This window comes from Kogia breviceps, chromosome 1 (genome assembly GCF_026419965.1).
Source record: "Kogia breviceps isolate mKogBre1 chromosome 1, mKogBre1 haplotype 1, whole genome shotgun sequence".
NCBI lineage: Eukaryota > Metazoa > Chordata > Mammalia > Artiodactyla > Physeteridae > Kogia > Kogia breviceps.
This window is the reverse complement of record NC_081310.1, coordinates 157,913,191-157,938,647: the sequence shown is the minus strand read 5'-3', so window position 1 is coordinate 157,938,647 and position 25,457 is coordinate 157,913,191. Positions and strand designations below refer to the sequence as shown.

Sequence of the window (25,457 nt, the reverse complement as noted above, 5' to 3'; positions counted from 1 at the left end):
GAATGAAGCGGAGAGGGAGGGAGAAAGGAAACCAACCTACGGAGATGTGGATCTGAGGTTATTTTTCCAGCTTTAATCCTCAAGATCCAAAAGTCGGTGGTGGATGGTATATTACTTGTATAATTCTTTATACTAATCCAGGAAATGAGTTGAACCACTTATCTTTAAATTCTGATTGTGGAACACCAAAAATATATGTGAAGGAATTTACCTACAAAGAAAAAGAGGAGTTAGGCTTCCTACATTTAGAGAGGCCAGAGTGAATCTTTCAGAAATTATTGAGACAAATGAAGGCTATTTCAGTAGAAAATGCTCCTGTGCCACCCACTCTCCCATTCTCCCTGTCCTTCCACCAGTTGTATCCAGAAAGCCATTTTCAACAAAAGATTTGGCAGATGACGGAGTTGTTGCCTGGTTGCCTTTCAGACTTTTCTGGGTAAAAGATCCTAAGGGAGCTTGGGGACTGTCTGCTGGCCCAGCTGCTCACGTCATGTATCTATTTAAAAATTGGGGGAAAAGCCAGAGGAATGAACTTCATATAACTCTGTGTTATTTTTCTTTCCAGGAAGGGGAGCAGTTTGTGAAGAAAATCGGTGGTATTTTTGCCTTCAAGGTTAAGGATGGTCCTGGAGGTAAAGAAGCCACCTGGGTGGTGGACGTGAAGAATGGCAAAGGATCAGTGCTCCCTAACTCAGGTCAGTGCAGTGATGACTTCATTTATAGGAGCACTGACAAGTTCACAAAGAAAAATGGGGGCCTGCTTTGGTGTTCTCCAAAAGGGCTGGCTTTAGAGTTATAGGACCTTGTTAAAGAACTGGGGAATCCTTGGGAACAGGAATAGGTCACAGCTGCTTCCTCCCAAAGACTGGGAGGCTCCATCACTGTCACCAAACGTAGGCTTTGGAATTAGACAGACTTGGGTTTGGAGTCCTGGTCCTGCCACTCACAGATTCTGGCCTTGAACAAATTATTCCACTTCTCTGAGCTTTGTTTTTTTCATTTGTAAATGGGAATAATAAATGGTACCTATCTCATAGGGTCATGTGAGGATTAAGAGCATTATCTCCTAATTAGCCTGTGAAGCATATGGTTCAGTGTATGGTTATGTGTCCTCAGAAGACCTGTGTGTACTCACTACCTCCACTTCTCTCACCCAGTCTTTCTCTCACCCATTTCCAGTCAGCTTTGGTCCTCATTATTATCCCAAAACTGTTCTTGTCAAGGTCAGGTAACCGCCCTGTTGGTAAATTTAGTGGTTAATTCCCAGCCCTCATAATTATATTATTCTTTCAGGCTTTCTTCTTACCTACAGGCTGTTCCTTCTTGGCCTCTCTCCCTGTTTTTTTCTGCATCTCTAAGAATCTAAATGTTGGAGTGCTCTAAGGCTCATTTCTATCTACATTTAGTCCCTGGGACTCTCATCTAGTTTCATGCTTTTAAAACCATCTCTACACTGATGACTCCCAGGTATCTTCAGTGTGAACTCAGATACTGAACTCCAAGGTGTATATCCAGCTGCATAATTGACACGTTTACTTGGATCCTTAGGATCCTTAGTATCCTTGGGTATCTCAAAGCTAACATGTATGAAACTGAACTGCTGAACTGCTGATCTTCCTCCCACTCCCCTTTAATTATGTTCTCCTCAAACTGTCTTCTGCATCTTGCTAAATTGCTCCTCTGTCTTACCAGTTCCTCGGTCTAAAACCCTTGAAGTCATGCTTGGCTATTTTTTTTTTTTTTAAATTGAAGTATAGTTGATTTACAGTGGTGTGCCAATCTCTGCTGTACAGCAAAGTGACTGACTTATACACATATACACATGCTTTTTTTAATATTCTTTTCCATTATGGTTTATCCCAGGAGATTGGCTATAGTTCCCTGTGCTATACAGTAGGAGCTGTTGTTTATCCATTCTAAATGTAATAGTTTGCATCTACCTTGGCTCTTCTTTTTCTCACACTCTACAGTCTAATCCGCCAGCAAATTCCATCCTATACTACTACCACCTTGGTCTTCCATCATTTTTTACCTGGTCTCCCTGTTTCTAACCTTCCACCCTGTTTCTCCACACACCAGTGGGAGTGATCTTTTTTTTTTTTTTTTTTTTTTTACCCGTATGCGGGCCTCTCACTGTTGTGGCCTCTCCCATTGCGGAGCACAGGCTCCGGACGTGCAGGCTCAGTGATCACGGCTCATGGGCCCAGCCGCTCCGCGGCATGTGGGATCTTCCCGGACCGGGGCACGAACCCGCGTCCCCTGCATTGGCAGGCGGATTCTCAACCACTGCGCCACCAGGGAAGCCCGGGAGTGATCATTTTAAAACTCAACTCAGATGTGACCCTTCTTGGCTCAAAACCATCCAGTGGCTTTCAGCTCACAGGGTAAAAACCAGGGTTCTTACAGTCACACCATATGATCTGGCCCTAGTCTTCTCTGTCTTATTATACTCTCCCTCACTTTGCTCCAGTCACACTGGCCTCCTTGCTATTGCTTGAACATGGGCGTTCGCAGTTCAGGGGCTTTCTACTGCCTGGAATCATCATCCCTCACATACCCTCATGGCTTGTTCTCCCATTTCCTTTGGGTTTTTGCCCAAATGTCACCTTCTCAGTGAGCCTTTCCCCAACCACACTTCGAAATCACACCCCCATTACCATTCCCTATTGTCCTTTTCTGCCTTATTTTTCTTTATAGCACTTACAGCCATTTGATATACCATATCTTATTTCTTTGCTTATTGTCCATCCCCCCCCCCACTTGAGTTGTAAGCTGCATGAAGGCAGAGCTTTTTGCCTTTTAGGTTCACTGCTGCATTCACAGTGCCTAGAATAGTACCTGATACATGGTAGGCCTTCAGTGAAATAAATAAATAAATAATGGAACAGCAGAGTGAATGAATGATGCTCAGTAAGTGGTAGCTATATTGTATGTTATGTTTCTCTTGGAGAGAGCCTGGTGCGATTAGGAGATGGGATGGATAGGAACTAGCTTTTTAGAGGGCTACACTGTGAACTTTGAAAACGATTTGATACATAATCAATCCCTTAAATCTTTTTGAGTAGGAAAGTGAAAGTCAGAGCTGTGTTTTAGAGGATGAAGCTGGTGTATTCCACCTGATGAATTAGAAATGAAGCAATCAGAAGCAGAGAGAGCAATTAGGAGGATGGATGGTACCACCATCTAAGTAAGCAAAAAGGATAGCCAAGTGTTAGCAGTGAGGAAAAAGGATGTTGTTACATGGTAGTTGCTAGGGGTGTTTGGGGTGAAGTTGATGGTACTTGGAAGCTGTGAAGGAGAAGGAGATCTATCAGAGATGGTACAGTTCATTATTGCTACATTGCTGAGGAAGGTCTTGGAGGAGAGAATGACATCAAGAGCACAGGTGGAAGGAGGGTTAGCCTTAGCAAGGAGAGATGGATACTTCTTCCTCTAAGAGAGGGTAGATGAATATTCAGGGGCATTTTGGGGTACAGAGGGGTTTGGCAGAGATCCTGGAATAGAGTTTAGAGCTTGGAGAAAGGAGAACATGTTAAGAGCAGTGTTATATGTACTGCTGAATAAGTAATCAACTAGAGATTAATGAAGGAAAAGCTGAGTGATAGTAAGGGCATCTGGTGTGGGCAGCATTTTTTTTTCTCAAAATGAGTGGGCAGAAAAATAACTATGTTTGCATTCTATGAGCTGCCATCTAACATGATATACGAAGAAAAACTAAATGCTTCATCTAGATTCTAGCTTTTAGAAATAAAAAGGACTTTGGGGAAATAATGCCAATTTTTAAAAATGACTGAATGTTAATGGTTACTTCAGGATTATATATTGACATGTCTAGACAGATGTCAAGGTGATATTTTTTTAAGTTTTTATTTTTCTTTGATTTTTATTTTTATTGGATTATAATTGCTTTACAGTGTTGTGTTAGTTTCTGCTGTACAGGGAAGTGAATCACCTGTATGTATAAATATATCCCCTCCCTCATGGACCTCCCACCCACCTAGGTCATCACAGAGCATCAGGCTGAGCTCCCTGTGCTATACAGCAGGTTCCCACTAGCTATCCCTTTTATACATGGTAGTGTACTTATGTCAAACCTAATCTGCCAGTTCATCCCACCCTCCCTTTACCCCCGTGTGTCCACATGTCTGTTCTCTATGTCTGCGTCTCTATTCCTGTCCTGCAAATACGTTCATCTGTACCATTTTTCTAGATTCCACATATATGTGTTAATATACGATATTTGTTTTTCTCTTTCAGACTTCACCCCGTATGACTGACTCTAGGTCCATCCACATCTCTACAAATGACCCAACTTTGTTCCTTTTTATGGTTGAGTTATATTCCATTATATATACATACCACATCTTCTTTATCCATTTATCTGTTGATGGACATTTAGGTTGCTTCCATGTCCTGGCTATTGTAAATAGTACTGCAATGAACATTAGGGTACATGTGAGTTTTGTTTTTGTTTCTAATGTAACTTTTTTTTTTAACTTATTTTTTTGGCAGCGTTGGGTCTTCATTGCTGCACGCAGGCTTTTTCTCTAGTTGTGGCGAGCAGTGGCTACTCTTCGTGGCGGTGCACGGGCTTCTCTTTGTGGTGGCTTCTTGTTGCGGAGCACGGGCTGTAGGTGCGTGGGCTTCAGTATTTGTGGCATATGGGCTCAGTAGTTGTGGCTCACGGGCTCTAGAGCTCAGGCTCAGTAATTGTGGTGCCCGGGCTTCGTTGCTCCGCAGCATGTGGGATCTTCCTGGACTAGGGCTTGAACCCGTGACCCCTGCATTGGCAGGTGGATTCTTAACCACTGCACCACCGGGGAAGCCCACATGTGACTTTTTGAATTATGGTTTTCTAAGGGTATATGCGCAGTGGTGGGATTGCTAGGTCATATGGTAGTTCTATTTTTAGTTTTTTAAGGGACTTCCATACTGTTCTCCACAGTGGCTGTGTCAATTTACATTCCCACCAACAGTGCAAGAGGGTTCCCTTTTCTCCACACCCTCTCCAGCATTTATTGTTTGTAGATTTTTTGATGATGGCCATTCTGACCAGTGTGAGGTGATACCTCATTGTAGTTTTGATTTGAATTTCTCTGATAATTAGTGATGTTGAGTATCTTTTCATGTGACTTTTGGTCATCTGTATGTCTTCTTTGGAAAAATGTCTGTTTAGGTCTTCCGCCCATTTTTTGATTGGCTTGTTTGTTTTCTTGATATTGAGATGCATGAGTTGTTTGTATATTTTGGAGGTTAATCCTTTGTCTGTTGCATCATTTGCAAATATTTTCTCCCATTCTGAGGGCTGTCTTTTCGTCTTATGTTTTCCTTTGCTGCACAAAAGCTTTTAAGTTTAATTTAGGTTCCATTTGCTTGTTTTTGTTTTTATTTTCGTTATTCTAGGAGGTGGGTCAAAAAAGATCTTGCTGTGATTTATGTCAAAGAGTTTTTTCCTATGTTTTTGTCTAAGAGTTTTGTAGTGTCCAGTCTTACATTTAGGTCTTTAATCCATTTTGAGTTTATTTTTGGGTATGGTGTTAGGGAGTGTTCTAATTTCATTCTTTTACATGTAGCTGTCCAGTTTTCCCAGCACCACTTATTGAAGAGACTGTCTTTTCTCCATTGTATATTCTTGCCTCCTTTGTCATATATTAGGTGACCATAGGTATGTGGGTTTATCTCTCGGCTTTCTATCCAGTACCATTGATCTATATTTCTGTTTTTTTGCCAGTACCATACTGTCTTGATTACTGTAGCTTTGTAGTATAGTCTGAAGTCGGGGAGCCTGATTCCTACAGCTCTGTTTTTCTTTCTCAAGATTGCTTTGGCTATTTGGGGGTCTTTTGTGTTTCCATACAAATTGTAAAAGTTGTTGTTCTAGTTCTGTGAAAAATGCCATTGGTAATTTGATAGGGATTTCATTGCATCTGTAGATTGCTTTGGGGAGTATAGCCATTTTCACAATATTGATTCTTCTAATCCAAGAGCATGGTATGTTTCTCCATCTGTTTGTGTCATCTTTGATTTCTTTCATCAGTGTTTTATACTTTTCTGAGTACAGGTTTTTTGTCTCCTTAGGTAGATTTATTCCTAGGTATTTTATTCGTTTTGTTGCGATGGTAAATGGGGTTGTTTCCTTAATTTCTCTTTCTGCTCTTTTGTTGTTAGTGTATAGGAATGCAAGAGATTTCTGTGCATTACTTTTGTATCCTACAACTTTACCACATTCATTGACTAGTTCTAGTAGTTTTCTGGTGGCATCTTTAGGATTTTCTATGTGTAGTATCATGTCATCTGCAAACAGTGACAATTTTACTTCTTCTCTTCCAATTTGTATTCCTTTTATTTCCTTTTCTTCTCTGATGGCTATGGTAGGACTTCCAATACTATGTTGAATAAGAGTGATGAGAGTGGACATCCTTCTCATGTTTCTGATCTTAGAGGAAATGCTTTCAGTCTTTCACCATTGAGAATGATGTTTGCTGTGGGTTTGTCATATATGGCCTTTATTACATTGAGGTGGTTTCCCTCTATGCCCACTTTCTGGAGCGTTTGTATCATAAATGGGTGTTGAATTTTGTCAAAAGCTTTTTCTGCATCTATTGAGATGATCATATGGTTTTTATTCTTCATTTGGTTAATGTGGTGTATCACAATGATTGATTTGTGTATATTGAAGAATCCTTGCATCCCTGGGAAAAATCCCACCTGATCATGGTGTATGATCCTTTTAATGTGTTTTTGCATTCTGTTTGCTAGTGTTTGTTGAGGATTTTTGCATCTTTATTCATCGTGATCTTGGTCTTTAATTTTCTTTTTTTGTAGTATCTTTGTCTGGTTTTGGTTTCAGGGTAATGGTGGCCTCGTAGAATGAGTTTGGGAGCGTTCCTTCCTCTGCAGTTTTTTGGAAGAGTTTGGGAAAGATAGGTGTTAGCTCTTCTCTAAATGTTTGATAGAATTCACCTCTGAAGCCATCTGGTCCTTGACTTTTTGTTTGTTGGAAGATCTTTAGTTATACTTTCAATTTAACTACTTGTGATTGGTCTGTTTACATTTTCTAATTCCTTCTGGTTCAGTCTTGGAGAGTTTTATCTTTCCCAGAATTTGTCCATTTCTTCCAGGTTGTCCATTTTAATGGCATATAGTAGTCATTGTAGTAGTCTCTTATGATTCTTTGTATTTCTGTGGTATCAGTTGTAATTTCTCCTTTTTCATTTCTAATTTTATTGATTTGAGTCCACTCCCTTTTTTACTTGATGAGTCTGGCTAAAGGTTTATCAATTTTTTTTTATATCCTCAAAGAACCAACTTATAGTTTTATTGATCTTTGCTATTGTTTTCTTTGTTTCTATTTCATTTATTTCTGCTTTGATCTTTATGATTTCTTTCCTTCTACTGACTTTGCGTTTTCTTTATTCTTCTTTCTCTAGTTGTTTTAAGTGTAGGGTTAGATTGTTCATTTGAGATTTTTCTTGTTTCTGGAGGTGAGATTGATTTGCTATAAACTTCCTCTTAGGACTGCTATAGCTCCATCCCATAGGTTTTGGGTTGTCATGTTTTCATTGTCATTTGTTTCTATGTATTTTTAAATTTCCTCTTTGATTTATTCAGTGATCTCTTGGTTATTTAGCAGTGCAGTGTTTAGCCTCCATGTGTTTGTGTTTTTTACAGGTTTTTTTTCCCTGTAATTGATTTCTAATCTCATAGTGTTGTGGTCAGAAAAGATGTTTGATATGATTTCAGTTTTCTTAAATTTTCCAAGGCTTGATTTGTGACCCAAGTTGTGATCTATCCTGGAGAATGTTCCATGTGCACTTGAGAAGAAAGTGTATTCTGCCACTTTGGGGTGGAATGTTCTATAAATAGCAATTAAAATCTATCTGGTCTGTTGCATCATTTTTTATTTTTTTATTTTTGAGGTACGTGGGCCTCTCCCGTTGCGGAGCACAGGCTCCGGACGCGCAGGCTCAGCAGCCATGGCTCACAGGCCCAGCCGCTCCGTGGCATGTGGGATCTTCCCGGACTGGGGCACGAACCAGTGTCCCCTGCATCGGCAGATGGACTGTCAACCACTGCGCCACCTGTTGCATCATTTAAAGCTTGTGTTTCCTTTTTTATTTTCATTTTGGATGATCTGTCCATTGTTGTAATTGGGGTGTTAAGGTCCCCCACTATTATTGTGTTACTTGATTTCCCCTTTTATGGCTGTTAACATTTGCCTTATGTACAGAGGTGCTCCTATGTTGGCTGCATGAACATTTATAATTGTTATACTTTCTTCTTGGATTGATCCCTTGATCATTATGTAGGGTCCTTCCTTATCTCTTTAACAGTCTTTATTTTAAAGTCTATTTTATCTGATATGAGTATTGCTCCTCCAGCTTTCTTTTGATTTCCATTTGAATGGAATATCTTTTTCCATACCCTCACTTTCAGTCTGTATGTGTCCTTAGGTCTGAAGTGGTTTCTTGTAGACAGCATATATACGGGTCTTGTTTTTGTATCCATTCAGCGAGCCTGTGTCTTTTGGTTGGAGCATTTAATCCATTTACATTTAAGGTAAGTATCGATATGTATGTTCCTATTACCATTTTCTTACTTGTTTTGGGTTTGTTTATGTAGGTCTTTTTCTTCTCTTGTGTTTCCCACCTAGAGAAGTTCTTTTAGCATTTGTTGTAAAGCTGCTTTTGTGTCACTGAATTGTCTTAGCTTTTGGTTGTCTGTAAAGCTTTTGATTTCTCCATCAAATCTGAATGAGATCCTTGCTGGGTAGAGTAATCTTGGTTGTAGGTTTTTTCCTTTCATCACTTTAAATATATCCTGCCACTCCCTTCTGGCCTGCAGAGTTTCTGCTGAAAAATCAACTGATATCCTTATGGGGATTTCCTTATATGTTATTTTTTGCCTTTCCCTTGCTGCTTTTAATTTGTTTTTGTTTATTGAATTTAATTTTTGTTAGTTTGATTAATATGTGTCTTGGTGTGTTTCTCCTAGGATTTATCCTGTATGGGACTTTCTGCGCTTCCTGGACTTGGGTGGCTATTTCCTTTCCCATGTTAGGGAAGTTTTCAACTATAATCTCTTCAAATGCTTTCTCAGACCCTTTCTCTTTCTGTTCTTCTTCTGGGACCCCTATAATTCAAGTGTTGGGTTGTTTAATGTTGTCCCAGAGGTCTCTGGGACTGTCCTCAATTCTTTTCATTCTTTTTTCTTTATTCCGCTCCTTGACAGTTATTTCCACCATTCTGTCTTCCAGCTCACTTATTTGTTCTTCTGTCTCAGTTTTTCTGCTATTGATTCCTTCTAGTGTATTTTTGATTTCAGTTATTGTGTTGTTCCTCACTGTTTGTTTGTTCTTTAGTTCTTCTAGGTCTTTGTTAACATTTCTTGTATTTTCTGGATCCGTGCCTCCATCCTATCTCTGAGATTTTGGATCAACTTTTTAAAAATTAATTAATTTATTTATTTTTGGCTGCATTGTGTCTTCAGTGCTATGCACGGGCTTTCTCTAATTGCAGTGAGCGGGGGCTATTCTTCATTGTGGTGTGCAGGCTTCTCATTGCGGTGGCTTCTCTGTTGCGGAGCATGGGCTCTAGGCACATGAGCTTCAGTTGTTGTGGCACATGAGCTCAGTAGTTGTGGGTCATGGGCTCCAGAGCGCAGGCTCATTTGTTGTGGCGCACAGGCTTAGTTGCTCCACGGCATATGAGCCTGTGTCCCCTGCATTGGCAGGTGGATTCCTAAGCACTGCGCCACCAGGGAAGCCCCTGGATCATCTTTACTATCATTACTCTGAATTCTTTTTTCATGTAGGTTGCCTATTTCCTCTTCATTTATTTGGTCTTGTAGGTTTTTACCTTGCTCTTTCATCTGTAACATATTTTTTTTCCTCTCATTTTTTTGATGGGTGGGGCTGTGTTCCTGTCTTACTGGCTGTTTGGCCTGAGGCGTCCAGTGCTGGAGTTTTTGCATTTGGATAGAGCTGGGTCTTGGTGCTGAGATGAAGACCTCTGGGAGATCTCACTCCTATTAATATTCCCTGAGGTCTGAGGTTCTCTGTTAGTCCAGCGGTTTGGACTCAGTGCTCCCACCACAGGAGCTCAGGGCTGACCTCTGGCCTGGGAACCAAGATCCCTTAAGGTGCACGGCAAGGCAAAAGAAAAAAAAAAAAAAAGGAACAGTACAATAACAAAGAATAAAAAATAAAATAAAATTAGAAAAATTTTTTAAAGTTAGAAAAAATAAATATATAAGTGAAACAATAACAACAAGGTAAAACACAACCACAAACCCCCTGCCCTGAAAAAAAAAGAAAAGAGGGCCGGAAAATGCCTTGGCTGTGGTGGGCAGAGCTTAGGTCGGAGTGGGGCCTGTGCTCAGGATCCACAGGGCAGGAAAAGGCAGCATGGCTGGAGGGGGCCTCGGACATTGGAGTTCAGAGGTAAGGCCCTGGGTAGGAGTGCAAGTGTGGCGTTTAGGCCCAGTGCAGCAGGAGGGGGCCTCAGAGGGTGGAGGATCTGACCTGGGACCTCAGTAGGCTCCCAGGGGCCCGAGTGGGTGGGGGAAACGCTGGCCTAGTTCCCTTCCCATACTCCCAGTCCCCGTTGATCCCCGAACTGTGAGTGGGCCCCTCCCGAGCGAGGAAACCCCACCCTTCCCCAGCCGCCCCTCAGTGCACCCGTCCGTCTAGCCTCTACTCTCCACCCACACCCTCAGGACCCGGGTGGCCGGAGGGGGTCTGGGAGGGCAGAGGGCAGAGGATCAACCTTAGTAGGCTCCCCAGGGCCCCAGTGGGTGGGGCAAACACTGGCTGCCTTCCCTTCCGATCCTCTGACCTCTCAAGGGTCTCTCCCCTTCCCCGTTGCTCCCCTCGCCATGGATGGGCTCCTTCAGGTGTGAGAACCCCTCCCCTCCCCCAGCCATCTCTCAGGGGTGCCGGTCCCGTCCCACCTCCACTTCTCCTCCCCGCTCCCTCCCCACCACATCCCACCTGGTCATTCGGGGTTCCTCCCATCCCCTTAGGTGTCCGTGGTTCCCCACCAGTACCTGGTAGGTGCCCTAGTTGTGAGGAGACGTGAACTCTGTGTCCTCCTACTCCTCCATCTTGACTCCGCCCCCAAGGAGAGTTTTGAAAAAAAATTTTCCTGTTTTGTTGTTATTGTTTGTTTTGAAAGATTATATGCTTATGGAAACATATGGCAAATTTTCAGAAAAACCTTGCTCTCTGCATATGGACTCTGGCAGTGAGCTCTCCCCACACTAGGTGCCCCATCCCATACCTGAAGGGATTTTACCCTGAATTTCTGCTGAAACTGATACTTGTTGGCAGCCAGGAGTGGCGTTGAAATATGGACTTACGAGTAAAAGCTACCATGGGAAATTGCCAGCTCCTTTTACATCAGCCAACAAATGACCATTTGTTAGAGATCAGCTATGTTAAAGCATTAATAACCTGTCCTAGTTTGAACTGGCATCTTAAAGAGAATTGCTAGATCTTTTGACCTGTACATACTGAGAGGTTTACTTTCTGTTAACAAAGTAAGATTTACTTAAACGTATTTCATTTGCTTATATTCTAAGAGTTTGGTAATGATACAGATGGTTATATCAAGGACTTTTAGGCTTTGTGCATTTTTCCATAATCTTTTCTTGCTGCCTGGTGTTTCTCCATGAATTCGGCCCCTCCCTCCTCTCCTTTGAAATGACTCGCATATCTCCAGGAAGCCAACTTTAATTAATTTAACACGATATATTATTCTTTCATTTGTATATTCTTCCATCTCAGCACCTGTTTGAGTTCTCAACCCTGCCCCTAATGGGGAACATGATACAGAAAGCCTCAGAATCTCTCATCCCCAAGGTACAGGGGAAAGAGCATAGCCTTTGGAGATACCGAAACCTGGGTTCAGACCTTGGCTCTGTCACTTACTAGGTATAAACCTTCCCTGAGTCCAGTTGTCTCATCTAGAAAATGGTGAGAATAATGTCTATCCATGGAGCTGTTGTGGGGATTAAATGAGATATAAGGTATGTAAAGCCCCTAGCATGGTAAGTGCTCAGTAAATCATTGCTTCCTCCCCACCCCATATATTAAACATTAATTTTGCGTAAACACATTGGAATCATCTGTGACTCCTCAAAAGGACTAGGGGAGCTGAGAAAGCATCTGGGATACATCAGATGCAGATGAATTGGTGAAGGCTCAATTAGACTGAGCTGTTGCATGTTTGTATTCTTCCTGTAACAGGGGGAAGCCATAGAGCTTAGGAGTTGGGAGTGTGGGCTTTGGCAGCAGGAATCTGCTTTCATACCTAGCTCAGCCACTTAGTAGCTGTGTGACCTTGGGCAAGTTGTTTGACCTCTCTGACCCTCATAGGGTTATTGTAAAGATCAAATGAGTCCAGGTATGTGAAGTAATCGGAATAGTGAGAGCTCAGTAAATGCTGATATAGTAACAGCAGCAGCAGCAGCATTTATTTACTAAAGTTACCTTTTTATTGACTATGAGTCCTTTTTTTGGCATATTAGGATCTAATCCAGCTATGAATCAAGTCCAGTTATCTCAATTTGCTAGCTTTTTTTCTCCCTGCTCTTTGATGTTATATATCTACAAGAGAACTGGATTTTCTAGGTTGTAAATACCTTAATTTTTAAGACTTCAGACCTTTTTTCAAGTAATAAGAGAAAATTTTGTTACAGGGAAAGATGGAGTGGCTATTGAATCACAGTCTTTTTATGGGCTATCCCTGCATTCTAAGACATATAATAAAAACTTTTATTTTCAATCTTGTTTTTGTTACTTAATAATATAGGCATGCTGTACTTTCATAGTTTACCCCCATCTTAGGCCATTTGGGCTGCTATATCGAACATACCACAGCCTGGATAGCTTATAAGCAACAGAAATTTACTTCTCACAGCTCTGGTGGCTGGAAGTCCTAGATAAAGGCATCAGTATGGTCCCGTTTGGTGAGGGCCCTCTTCCTGGTTCACAGCCAGTGCCTTCTTGCTGTGGGCTTATATCATGGAAGGAGCTAGGGGTCTCTCTGGAGCCTTTATAAGGCATCTTTATAAGGCATTAATCCCATTCATAAGGGCTCTACCCTCATGACCTTCCAGAGGCCCTCCCTACCAATACCATCACATCAGGCATTAGGATTTCAAAATACGAGTTTTGTGGGAGATACAAACATTCAGACCATAGCAACTCCTATCTTTCTTTTATTAAGGCACAGATTATCTAACTATTGGACTGTAATTTGATATTATTACTATTAGCGGTAGTAGCATATTAGAGTACTATTGTTATATTGATTACCTGAAACACTGACTACTGAAAATTTTGATTTCTTGGTGAATTTTTCCTTTTGCACTTGTCCAAGGTAGACATTGCTGATTTAGCAATAAGATATTAGAGTCTTTGTGGTACGGCCATTTTTGCATTATACTTTGGTCATACTACTAAAATTAATATTTTAAACCTATTTGCAGGGCAGGAATAGAAACGCAGACGAAGAGAACGGACATGCGGACACCGGGGAGATGGGGAGGGTGGGAGATTAGGATTGACATATATACACTACCATGTGTAAAATAGATAGCTAGCTTGGAGCTTTGTGATGACCTAGATGGGTGGGATGGGGGGTGTGGGAGAGAGGTCCAAGAGGGAGGGGATATATGCATACATATGGCTGATTCACTTTGTTGTACAGCAGAAACTAACACAACATTATAAGGCAACTATACTCCAATAAAAAATTTAATATTTTTACAACTTTGTTTTTATATAGTAATACATACTTAAGTGCAAAAAAATTGGGAAAGATAGAGAAATAAAATGAAAAAATTACTCTCCTATAATCCTACCATTTATATAAGGGGTTGACAAATTATGACCTGTGGGCCTCATCCCGCCACCTGTTTTTTTTTGTTTTGTGTGAAAGTTTTTTGAAGTCTAGCCTATAAGGAAGGGCATGAATCTGTAACGTACAGCCTGATAAATGTTAACAAATGAATACATCTTCCAGATCAAGATGCACAACGTTGCCAGCACTGTAGAAACCTCCCTGACACCACCTCCCATCACTATCCACTCCCAAAAGGAACCACTATTCCAAATTCTGTCACCATAGGTTGATATTATTTATTTTAGAAATTCATATAGATGGAACCATAAAATATTTACTCTTTTAGGTGTGGCTTCTTTCACTCAGCATTGTAAGATTTATTATATTGTTGCATGTAGCAGTAGTTCATTTTTACTATGTGAATACACCAGAATTTATTCAGTTCATGGTTGCTGTATCTTCGCAGTTTTCCATTTTGTGGCGTTATGAATAAAGGTGTTACAAACATTCTCATATGTGTCTTTTAGTGGACACATGTACTTATTTCCATTTGGCATATAACCAGGAGCAGAAATACTAAATCATGAGCTACCATATAGCCAGGTTTTTGATATGGATATACTATTTTACAGTCTCTTCCATATCATATGAGAGTTTCATTTGCTCCACATTTTTGACAGTACTTGGTAGTGTCAGTTTTTTTTTTTTAAGTCAGGTTCATTGAGGTATAATTTACATACAATAAAATCTACCTTCTTTAGATGTATAATTCTATGAATTTAGACAAATGCATACAGTTGTATAGCCACTACCAAAAATCAAGATATAGAATATTTCCAAAAAATTTCGGGGCTTCCCTGGTGGTGCAGTGGTTGAGGGTCTGCCTGCTAGTGCAGGGGATGCGGGTTCGAGCCCTGGTCTGGGAGGATCCCACATGCCACGGAGCAGCTAGACCCGTGAGCCACAACTACTGAGCCTGCGCGTCTGGAGCCTGTGCTCTGCAACAAGAGAGGCCGCGATAGTGAGAGGCCCGCGCACTGCGACGAAGAATGGCCCCCGCTTGCCACAACTAGAGAAAGCCCTTGCACAGAAACGAAGACCCAACACAGCCAAAAATAAATAAATAAATAAATAAATAAATTAAAGTTCCCTTAATTAAAAAAAAAAATGTCCTCATGTCCTTTTGTAGTCAAACCCCTTCTCTCACCCTTAGGCCCTGGCAACCCCTGATCTGATTTCTTCTGTTCCTGTAGTTTCACTTTTTCCAGAATGTCATAAACTGCTAATGGAATCATACAGAATGCAGCTTTTTGAGCCTGCTTCTTTCATGTATTATCAGTAGTTTGTTCCTTTTTGTTGCTGAGTAGTTTATCCATTCACCAGCTGGAGTATATTTGTTTTTTTTCAGCTTTTGGCAATTTGAATAAAGCCACTATGAGCATCCACATACAGGTTTTTGTGTGGATTTATGTTTTCATTTCTCTTCGGTAAACACCTAAGAATGGAATTGGTAGGTCATATGGCATGTGTATGTTTAGCTTTCTAAGAAATGTCCAGACTGTTGTCTAAAGTGGCTGCACCATTTTACAGTCCCCTCCAGCATTGTTCTGACCTTTTAGTTGCTCCTCATCCTCACCAGCACTGGGTATTATCTTTTTTTTTCTTTTTAAGCCATTTACTCTAGGTATGTTGTAGTATCTCAACTGTACTTTTAATTTGCATTTTCCTGATGACTAATGTTTCATGTGCTTTTTTTGACCATTTGGAGATCTTTTATATGTTCCTGTTTATGTTATTTGCCCACTTTTGTATTGAACTATCTAACCTTTTCTAATTGAGTGATAGGAGTTTTTTATATTTTCTGGATACAAATTCTCTGTCAGATCTGTGAGTTGCAAATATCTTATCCCTCTTGGTCTGCTACCTGTTTTGAAAATAGTTTTATTGGAATACAGCTACATTCATTTGTTTATGTATTCTCTATGTCTGCTCTTGTGCTACAGGTGCAGAGTTGAGTAGTTGCAGTAGAGACCTAGTGGCCTGCAAAGACTAAAATATTTAGTGTCTGATCCTTTACAGAAAAAGTTTGTTAACCCCTGATCTAGATAACTATTCATCTTCTAACAAATTACCACAAACTTAGTGACTTAAAAAAATGCACACATTTATTTATTACCTCACAGCTTCCATGGGTAAGTTGGCTGAGGACAGCTTGGCTGGGTCCTCTGCATAGGGTGTCGCAGGTCGCAGTCAGGGTGTTGGCCAGGCCTGAGTTCTCATCTAGAGACTTGACTGGGGAAGTGGTTCGTGTCCAAGTTCACGGATGTTGCTGGCAGAATTAATTTCCTTGTAGCTGTGAGAATGAGAGCTTTAGTTTTTTACTGGTTATTGGTCAGAGTCTGCCCTCAGCTCCTAAAGGTCAGTACCCTGCCATGTAGCCCTCTTCATATGCAGTATGCAGTTCACAGTATAGCAGCTAGCTTATTCAAGGCCAGCAGGAGAGTGAGAGAGAGCCTGCAAGACAGAGTCTTATACAGTGTAACAGAACACAGGAATGACAGCCCATCACCTTTGCCACATTCTTCAGGCTAGAAGCAAGTCACAGGTCCTGCCCACACTCGAGAGTAGGGGATTATACAAAGGCATGAATACCAGAAAGCAGGGATCACAGGGGTCACCTCAGAGTCTGTGTGCCACAGTAGCTATTATTAATATATTGGTGTCCGAGTTTACAGATGTTTTCCCTATACATACATAGTTGAATATCTGTTTTTAAGCAAAACTTGGGTCCATTCTTACAGTTTGTTTTGTAACTGGCTTATATAACAGTATCATGAAGAGTATAACATAAATATCTTTTCAGGTCAATAAAATGTAGATCCGCATCATCTAATGACTGAATTGTATCCCATTATATGAATATACCATGATTTATTTAATAAATCCCCTCTTGTTAAATATTGAGGTTGCTTGTGATTTATGTCACATTTCACCAGGCTGCCATAGAGTGTATATGAGTGCCCATTTGCCCACACTAATTCTGGATGTGATTCTGTTGCAGTCAGTGGCTTTTGACTAAAATGTATACATGAAACTGAACACTCCCCTTTTCTCCTTCCTTCTGCATGTCTCTGTTTTAGATAAGAAGGCCGACTGCACAATTACAATGGCTGACTCGGACTTACTGGCTTTGATGACTGGTAAAATGAATCCTCAGTCGGTAAGTATGATGGCGCTTATATCCTTTTCTTAGGTGGGTTTTAGTCCATTTCACTTCATCACCTACCTCAACCTCATCCCATAAAGTGCAAAGAGGTCAAACCCACAAAACTCAGTGTTCCCCAAATGTTCACTTAACAAGTGACAAACAGTTGTGAAGCTAATAATGTGCCAGACAATGCCCAGTGTGCTGGAAATGTCCAGATGTAGAAGAAATGGTTCCCATGCTCAGGGCGTTCACAATTTGGTACGAGACAGATCTGCAAAAGAGTAAGTGCAGGGCTTCCCTGGTGGTGCAGTCATTAAGAATCTGCCTGCCAATGCATGGGACGCGGGTTTGAGCCCTGGTCCGGGAAGATCCCACATGCTGTGGAGTAACTAAGCCCGTGCGCCACAACTACTGAGCCTGCACTCTAGAGCCCACATGCCACAGCTACTGAGCCCATGCACCACAACTACTGAAGCCCACGTGCCTAAAGCCCGTGCTCTGCAACAAGAGAAGACACCTCAATGAGAAGCCTGCGCACTGCGACAAAGAGTAACCCCCGCTCACCACAGCTAGAGAAAGCCTGCGCACAACAACAGGCCCAATGCAGCCAAAAATAAATAAATTAAATAAATAAATTTTTTTTAAAAAAAGAGTAAGTGCAGCCAAATATCCAAGGTGCCCTGCCTTACTTGTGGTCGCGGAGGGTGGAGGAAGGAGAAGCCACATCTTCCTGGGCCATCAGAGAAGGCTTCACAGAGGAAACAATGCTTGGCTGAGTCCTGGGAGTGATTAGGAGTTAGCAGTGCACAGATGGAGAGTGGGAGCCATCAGGTAGAAGGAGGGACCGGTGTGAACAAAGGCATGATATTTACATTTCGTATCTTTGCCCGTGCTGTTTTTTTGCCTGAGCTGTCCTTCCTTGACAAACCCCTTGCCTTTCAAAATGAACTTAGATGTTATGTCCAAAGACCTCCTACCACATTGTTGGGGAGCTATAGTCAGTGGCCCTCTTCTGGGCCACTTACTGGACTGCTAGCCTGGCATTTGTCTCATCATACTAGTCATAATGTGCCTATCTCTTCCCTATTAGAGTGTGTGTATCTCAAGGGAACAAAGCACATCTTGTTCATCTTTGTGTCTCCAGAACGTAGCATGATGCCTTGCGTTTTTGGGTTTTCACAATTAATTTGCATTTGTCTAAAATGTATTTATGCTTTGTGTAGATTTTCCAGGCCCCCAGATTGTCAATGGTCTTCTTATACTCTTCAGTTGTACAGTGTTGAACAGACTTGATATACATTATCCATAGATAACACAAAGGAAGCTAAAATTCTGCTTTCCACTGTAACCTTATTTTTTTTGTCGTTGCCTCAGCCCGATTTGTTTTAGGTCTTGTTCCTGTGGTACCCTTGTAATTTGAAAGATTGGATAAAACAACTAAATCTGACTCCTACTCGTATTCCTTTTAAACATGCTTTTTCTAAGCAACTAAGCATATTTCAGCTGATGCCTCGACAAGTGAGAGACTTGGCATCTGTGATGTTTCAACTGAATACACACCATTGATATTGACATTTCCACCCACTGCTCCCTCTGCAAAAATCTGGACAGAACAGAGGCCACCAATCTCGGAGCTGGCCGACGTCCTCCTTCCCACCCACTGCGGCTTATTCCACGGTGCACACCATGCACTTCCTTGGCAGTGTGGTCAGGCTTCGCACTCAGCTGCCCTCGTTCTCTCAGTTTATCTGTTTACCACCCATTTGCGGGAGTGAAGTGTCAGCTTACTTTTCCTGAACACCTGTTAGCACCCAAAGGAATTAAACACAAAAATAGGAGACGTTTCTGTTAATGTGCTAATGGCCTTCCCTTATGCTCAGTAGAAGGTTTGACTGGAAACCATTAAATGCAGTGGAAATTATAATTTCAGTGTTTGGCTACAGTTGAAACAAAGCAATGTGCTCTCCAGCAGAAAGCACATGAAGAACACCTTAGGGGCCAGATTTAAATGATTCTTATGTTCGGATTCTCTAAAAAGTGAAGACTCATTTTTCTCTATAATAATTATTAAATGAAAAGTCATTTCCTCTTTTAATTAAGAAAAGGGAAACATGGTGAGTTTCTCTTCTAGGTACTACTGGTCCATATTTTTAAAGGACATATGTTAAATATATTGCGTTCTGAGACACTTGACCTTAAAGTCATCAGACAGAAGGCTGTGTGCCATATAGAAAGAAATATTTAGTTTGTCCAGACAGAGGAGAAAAAAAAAAGGAATTTCACCCTCACCAGAAGGTGTAGAGAAAGCAGAGCTCTGAGATTTCCTATGGATGAGACAGAAGAGCCCCTCACTTCTTAATGAATATACTTGTTAGGAAGCTAAGACTACCAGAACTTTTCCTGTAGCTTTTCCTTATTTTAAGAATTGAGTTAAAAGACTGAGATCGTAGCAGGAAAATCATGCTATGTTCCCAATTTTGCTATTTCTTTAAAGTTTTCCTGGGATTTTGTTACATGATAAATTTAGCAAACATCATGTGATCTAATCCCAGGCTGTTGTTAAATGGAACAAACTGTGGCTCTGCACTTGGGATTGGTTTGATTCTTCTTATTGAGCCAAAGATTAACACAGGCACCTCAGTCTCAGCAGTCTGCCTGGCCTCCCTCTGTAGGGAGTAAATCTTTATCATGTAGACCAAAAAAGGGAGAAAAATGGTGACATTTCATCTGCATTGTATTGAATCCCAAGAGTTCATAAGTGTGTTATGCATGTGCTTTTTCTCCCTGCTAGCAGACCCACTGAACAAATGCGTAATGTTTTTAAACAAAATCGGTCTAGTATGAATCCGCTCTGCCTAATATTTGGAAAATGTACCACCTTTGAGGAAGGCAGGTAAAGGCAGACTCAATTTTTAAGAGAACACATTTGGGAAAGATGTGCCTTTTGACAGCTCTGTGTAAAGCATGACTTTTACATATTCATCCTTTTGAAGACTCTGGTTCTAACTCTATTCCTGAAAGCCAAGTTTCATATTTTGAAGAAAGTTTAAGCGATCTGGATAAATAAATCATCTCAGGGCTGGATAGTCTAGAAATATCAGCGGTCTCAAAACAAAAAACACCAAGTGATAAATTTTCTTTCTTCTTCCTCACAGGCCTTCTTTCAAGGTAAATTGAAAATCACTGGAAACATGGGTATGGCTATGAAGTTACAAAATCTTCAGCTTCAGCCAGGCAAAGCTAAGCTGTGAAGAATTCTCTTTGCCTGCCTTTGAGAATCAAGATGAGATATAGAGATATATATCCATATATTTCATTGTCAGAACTTAGATTGAAACTACACATTGGCAAATAGCGTATTTGTTTTTAAGTGGGTGTGACCAATCCTGTTTTTCCTAAGCTCTGAGTGAATAGAACCTGATGGTGTACTACTGCTTTGCTGAATTGCATACAACTGTGCATTACAAAGTTAATATGGTAATTATGGTTTGGGGTAAAATTGAGTTTTAGAATAAAATTAGGAATAGCAAAATCCAAAAACTATGTAAACAAAAGCTCTCATTTTGCTTATAAAAGTATATTTGAGGATTATTCTGCTGAAGATTCACTTTAAGTTTTCCTTGGGAGAACTAGGGAAGAAACAGAATACCAGTAGCTGACCAGTAATTAGTGTTGTGCACTTAATGACCTTAATCTGTTTTCCATTGATAATTTTTAAAATTCTGTACTGGGATTTTTTTAAAAAAAATCTTTACAGTTTTGCATTTCATGCCATCAAAACAGTATTTTCTTCCCAAATCAAAGAAATATGATCAAGGCTTGGGAGAAAAAATGTGTAGCTGAACACAGGCCTATTTTTTAAAACAAAAATATTTTTAAGTGAGTTTCCTTCTTGGAAAAAAATCAATGTATTAGAATCATAAAACACTGTTGTTAAAAATAATTGAACAAATAAAGTTTGCTTTGAGATGCACAGTTTTCAAATTATAATCTTATATTAATTCAATTAAATTTGTAAAACTCTCCTTCCTTTGTTATAATTTTCCCTTTTCATATTAAGTTTAGTTTAACAAGCCACATTTAAGTTACCTTCCTAGTTTTTTTTTTATTCAATTTAAAGGAATATTACTTTCTATTCCTTTTTTTTCAAAGGTAAATTTCATATCAGACTTTGGCATGTGATGTGTTTTCCCTACTTTTACCTTCCTAGTTTTTCTAATGCTAATGTCATTTCTAATAACTCGGTAAGATACAGGGTAAAATAATGTTTTTGGAAGAATGTTTAATAGAAAATTAAAATAGCTCTTCCTCATCTCCTTTGTTTTTATTGTGTATGTTCTTTTTTTTTTTTTTTTTTTTTTTTTTGCGGTATGCGGGCCTCTCACTGTTGTGGCCTCTCCCGTTGCGGAGCACAGGCTCCGGACGCGCAGGCTCCGCGGCCATGGCTCACGGACTTAGTTGCTCCGCGGCATGTGGGATCTTCCCGGACCAGGGCACGAACCCGTGTCTCCTGCATCCGCAGGCGGATTCTCAACCACTGCGCCACCAGGGAAGCCCTGTATGTTCTTTTTGTTCAGCGTTTTCTAAATGATGGAGAATAAGAGAAACATTGGGAATTTACAATCTGTGCTATCTAGACTACTATCTACTGGTTACTTTGGCATAATCAATCACTAGCTCTTGATTAGGGAGGTGCTGTGTTGTGGTGGAAAGAGCACTTGACTAGGAGCCAGGAGTCTTGTTTCTCTTAGGCAAATAAGTGACTGTCTGCTAGCTTTTTGCTAACTGTTTGCTACCCTGTTCGCTAACCTGTTAAAAGAGGGCATTTAAGATGGTCTTTAAGGTCCCTTCTGTTCTGGTAATCCTGTGAGTCTACTCAGAGCCCAGTAGAACTGTTTGGGAGTTATCCAGGTCCCACCTTTCTGCTGTTAACACGTTTACTTCACCCAAAGGTGGTCAGAGGTAAAAAGCCAGGTGGTTTCATTTTGCTTGTTTAGATGTTTGGAGCCTCTACTAATTAAATCAGGACTGTGGATCCCATCCCCCTAGGCCATTTAGCTTTGCATGTTCTGTGACCCAGCAGAACAGCATTTGGGGATGGGACAAGATGGTAAATTAAGGCAGTGTAAGTTGATCTCAAGTCCCATAAAATCAGTTCAGAACACAGACATCCTAATCATAGAGGCTTTTTACTCTGAGAAGAAAAAAGACTTCAAGAAAAAAGTTCCAACAAAGTGTCTGATTGATTTGTAGTTTGGATTTGCTGCATTTTTCTGCCTTCACTTGTCCCAGATACCAGGAGATGTTTGTTTGAGGCTTTAGGATGAAACTGAAAAAAACAAAAACAAACAAAAAAAGAAAAACAAAAACTTGTTCTTGGGGTAGAGATGTATCCATATATAAATACAATTTATATGTATAATAGAAAAGTACTTAATGATAAAAATATAGTAGCAGTTTAATTTCTAGGGAAACATCATGGTTTGGAGGAAAGAGGTTAACAGGTCTGGGTTAAAACTGATACTGTTACTGGTTTTGCTACTTGCGCAGGTTAAGCCTCAGTTGCCTGATCTGGAAAGTGGAGATATTAATATTGACCTCCTAGGATTATTGAGAATCTAGAGAGGTAACATATGTAAAATACCTAAACTAGTGTTAGGTGTACATCATAGTCATTCTTAGTTCCCTTACTGGAAATGTGAGTTCCCTTCCTCTCCCCACCTTTTGCCTCTGTGATATGTGATAAGATGTCTGTAGTGTGTTTGGTTTTTTTTTATGTCCCACTTTTTGAGTCTTTTCTCATTTGTTCATTCACTGAACAAATATTTCTTAAGTGCCTATCATATATTGGGTACCATATTGAGGGTAACGCTAAGCACTGGAGACAGCAGTGAGTTCCTCAGTCAAATCAAAGAGATGAATAATTATTACAGACTGATGTGCCGTGCAGGAGATGGTCAGAGTGCTGTCATGGAGAATCATAGTGACTTTGACTCACTATGATACAGTGGTTAAGGGAGACATCTCTGAGGAGGTAATATATAAGCTGAGATCTACAGGTTGAGGAATGAACCATGCAAAGAACCATGCAGGAAAGGGGGAAAGACACCTGGCTTGTTCTAGAAATTGCAAGAGGGCCAATGTGAGTGGAATATAATGACCCAGAAGGACAGGCCCAAGATGAGGCTGGACAGATACACAGGAGCCAGTTATATTGGAATCTGTTCATTATGGTAAGGCATTTGTATTTCATTCTTAATGCATTTGGGAGCTGTTGAAGGTGTAGCTTTACATGTGTTTCTTTCTCACTCATGCTGTATATCCACTTCACCTTCATGTCCTAAGTCTAGAACCCAGGCTAATGGAGCACTTCTTTCTGGAGCACTGCTCCCATTTCATTGTCCAAAGAAAGTCACATGCCTCACCTAACTTCACAATCTTACCATGTATCAGAAGAAGAGAATGGAGTTGGATTATTTCTGAAGGAACTGATGACCATCACAGAAGGGCTCTAGGCAGGGGAATGAAATAATTTAAACTGTCACTGTAGCTGCTGTGTGGAGAATGTACTGGGAGTACAGGGCTGGAGAATGGAAGGTGCAAGAAGATGGTATCCCGTACTAGGGTGTCAGTGGTGGACTTAGATGTGGAAATTAGGCAGAGGTAGAGCTGACAGAACTTGGTGACCGGATATAGGGGCAAGAAAGGCTTCCAGTGACTGGTCAGGTGAATGGTTGGTCATGACTGGAATGAGGAGGGGACAGCAGGTTTTAGGGAGAGTGGTTGAAATAATAAGCTCCACTTTTGAACGTGTTAACTTTGAGATGCCTGAAAAGATTTCCAGGTGGAGATCACAAGGAGGCGGCTGCATTTACAAGACTGGAGCTCAGAGGCGGGGTCCGCTTGCAGATGCACTTTTGGAAGTCATAAGCATATGGGTGGTATTTAAAGCTACAGGAATGGATGGTGTCACCTGGGGAGGGAAGAAGGGATTAGAGTAGCCTTGAGGAACCCCAGCTGTTAGAGATGAGGTAGAGGAGGAGGATCTGGCAAGGGCTATGAGGACGAAGGACTAAAGAGGTGGAGGAAAATTTCCTGAGAAAAGATACAGCCTAAAAGTGTCAGTGGTCAACTGTGTCCTATGCTGCTTGTGAGGTCAGTTAGGATGATGTCTGAAAAGTGTCTACTGGATTAAATTTGGCAACATGGAAGTCATTGGTGATTACTACAAAATCACTTTCAGTGCTGGCAAGCACATTAGCTAATGCTTTTAGTTCTAGATTAGGTCATCTTGCACGTGCTGTTCTCTGTGCCCACCCTCACCATTCTCTCCCTGCTGCCTGCCACCTTATCCACTTGGCAAATTCCTTTTCATCCTTTTCATGCCTTAGCTTTCAGGAAGTTGTCCCTCTTTGCCACATGCGCGCACACACACACACACACACACACACACACACACACACACACAGACAAAACAAAAAAACAAACACTATGTAATCATTCCTTTGTAGTAATATGTTTCTGTCTCCACCGAACAGAGAGCTCCTTAAGGGCAGGGACTGCATTTCATGCGTCCATTTTGATACCCCTGGTGCAAAGTTTTGGCTTACTCTCATAAAGTTAATGAATGATATAAGCTGAATAACAATTTCATATTCATAGGGGGCTTTTCTGAAGATAGGAACCTCATCATAGCAATGCATTCTCTATGACAGTGACCTTCTGTTGCCCCGATGTTGAAAGAGAACATTAAAAATTCCTCTTTAGCTGGACTTATCTTGCTATTTCTTTTTTTATAAAGAATCTATTTTTTTTTTTTTTTTTTTTTGCGGTACACGGGCCTCTCACTGCTGTGGCCTGTCCCGTTGCGGAGCACAGGCTCCGGACGCGCAGGCTCAGCGGCCATGGCTCACGGGCCCAGCCGCTCCGCGGCATGTGGGATCTTCCCGGACACCGGGGCACGAAACTATGTCCCCTGCATCGGCAGGCGGACTCTCAACCACTGTGCCACCAGGGAAGCCCCTAAAGAATCAATTTTACTTATTTATTTTTGGTTGTGTTGGGTCTTCATTGCTGCATGCAGGCCGTCTCTAGTTGTGGTGAGTGGGGGCTACTCTTCGTTGCGGTGAGTGGGCTTCTCATTGCGGTGGCTTCTTTTGTTGCAGAGCACGGGCTCTAGGTGCACGGGTTTCAGTAGTTGTGGCACGTAGGCTCAGTAGTTGTGGCACACGGGCTTAGTTGCTCCACGGCATGTGGGACCTTCCTGGACCAGGGCTCAAACCCGTGTCCCCTGTATTGGCAGGCAGATTCTTAACCACTGCACCACCAGGGAAGTGCTATCTTTGAAAATATTTGCAGCTTCTCAGAATAGTGTTTCAACTTAAGATTGAAGCAGCCTGAAG

At 41.1% G+C, this 25,457-nt stretch overlaps 1 protein-coding gene across 7 annotated transcripts in view; it reads left to right on the top strand.

The window, feature by feature from the left end:
• SCP2 (sterol carrier protein 2) overlaps window positions 1-21,030 on the top strand; it is a 167,468-nt gene extending 146,438 nt beyond the window's left edge. For all 7 annotated transcript variants that reach the window (XR_010835516.1, XM_059038093.2, XM_067007494.1 and 4 more), the window contains 3 exons: window positions 566-695; window positions 16,988-17,067; window positions 20,211-21,030. Coding sequence is in view for 6 of the 7 variants with exons in the window: in XM_059038093.2 (XP_058894076.1) it covers window positions 566-695; window positions 16,988-17,067; window positions 20,211-20,306 (306 nt within the window). In the remaining variant the exon portion in view is untranslated. The remainder of the gene's footprint in view (window positions 1-565; window positions 696-16,987; window positions 17,068-20,210) is intronic.
• Window positions 21,031-25,457: the final 4,427 nt, after the last annotated feature.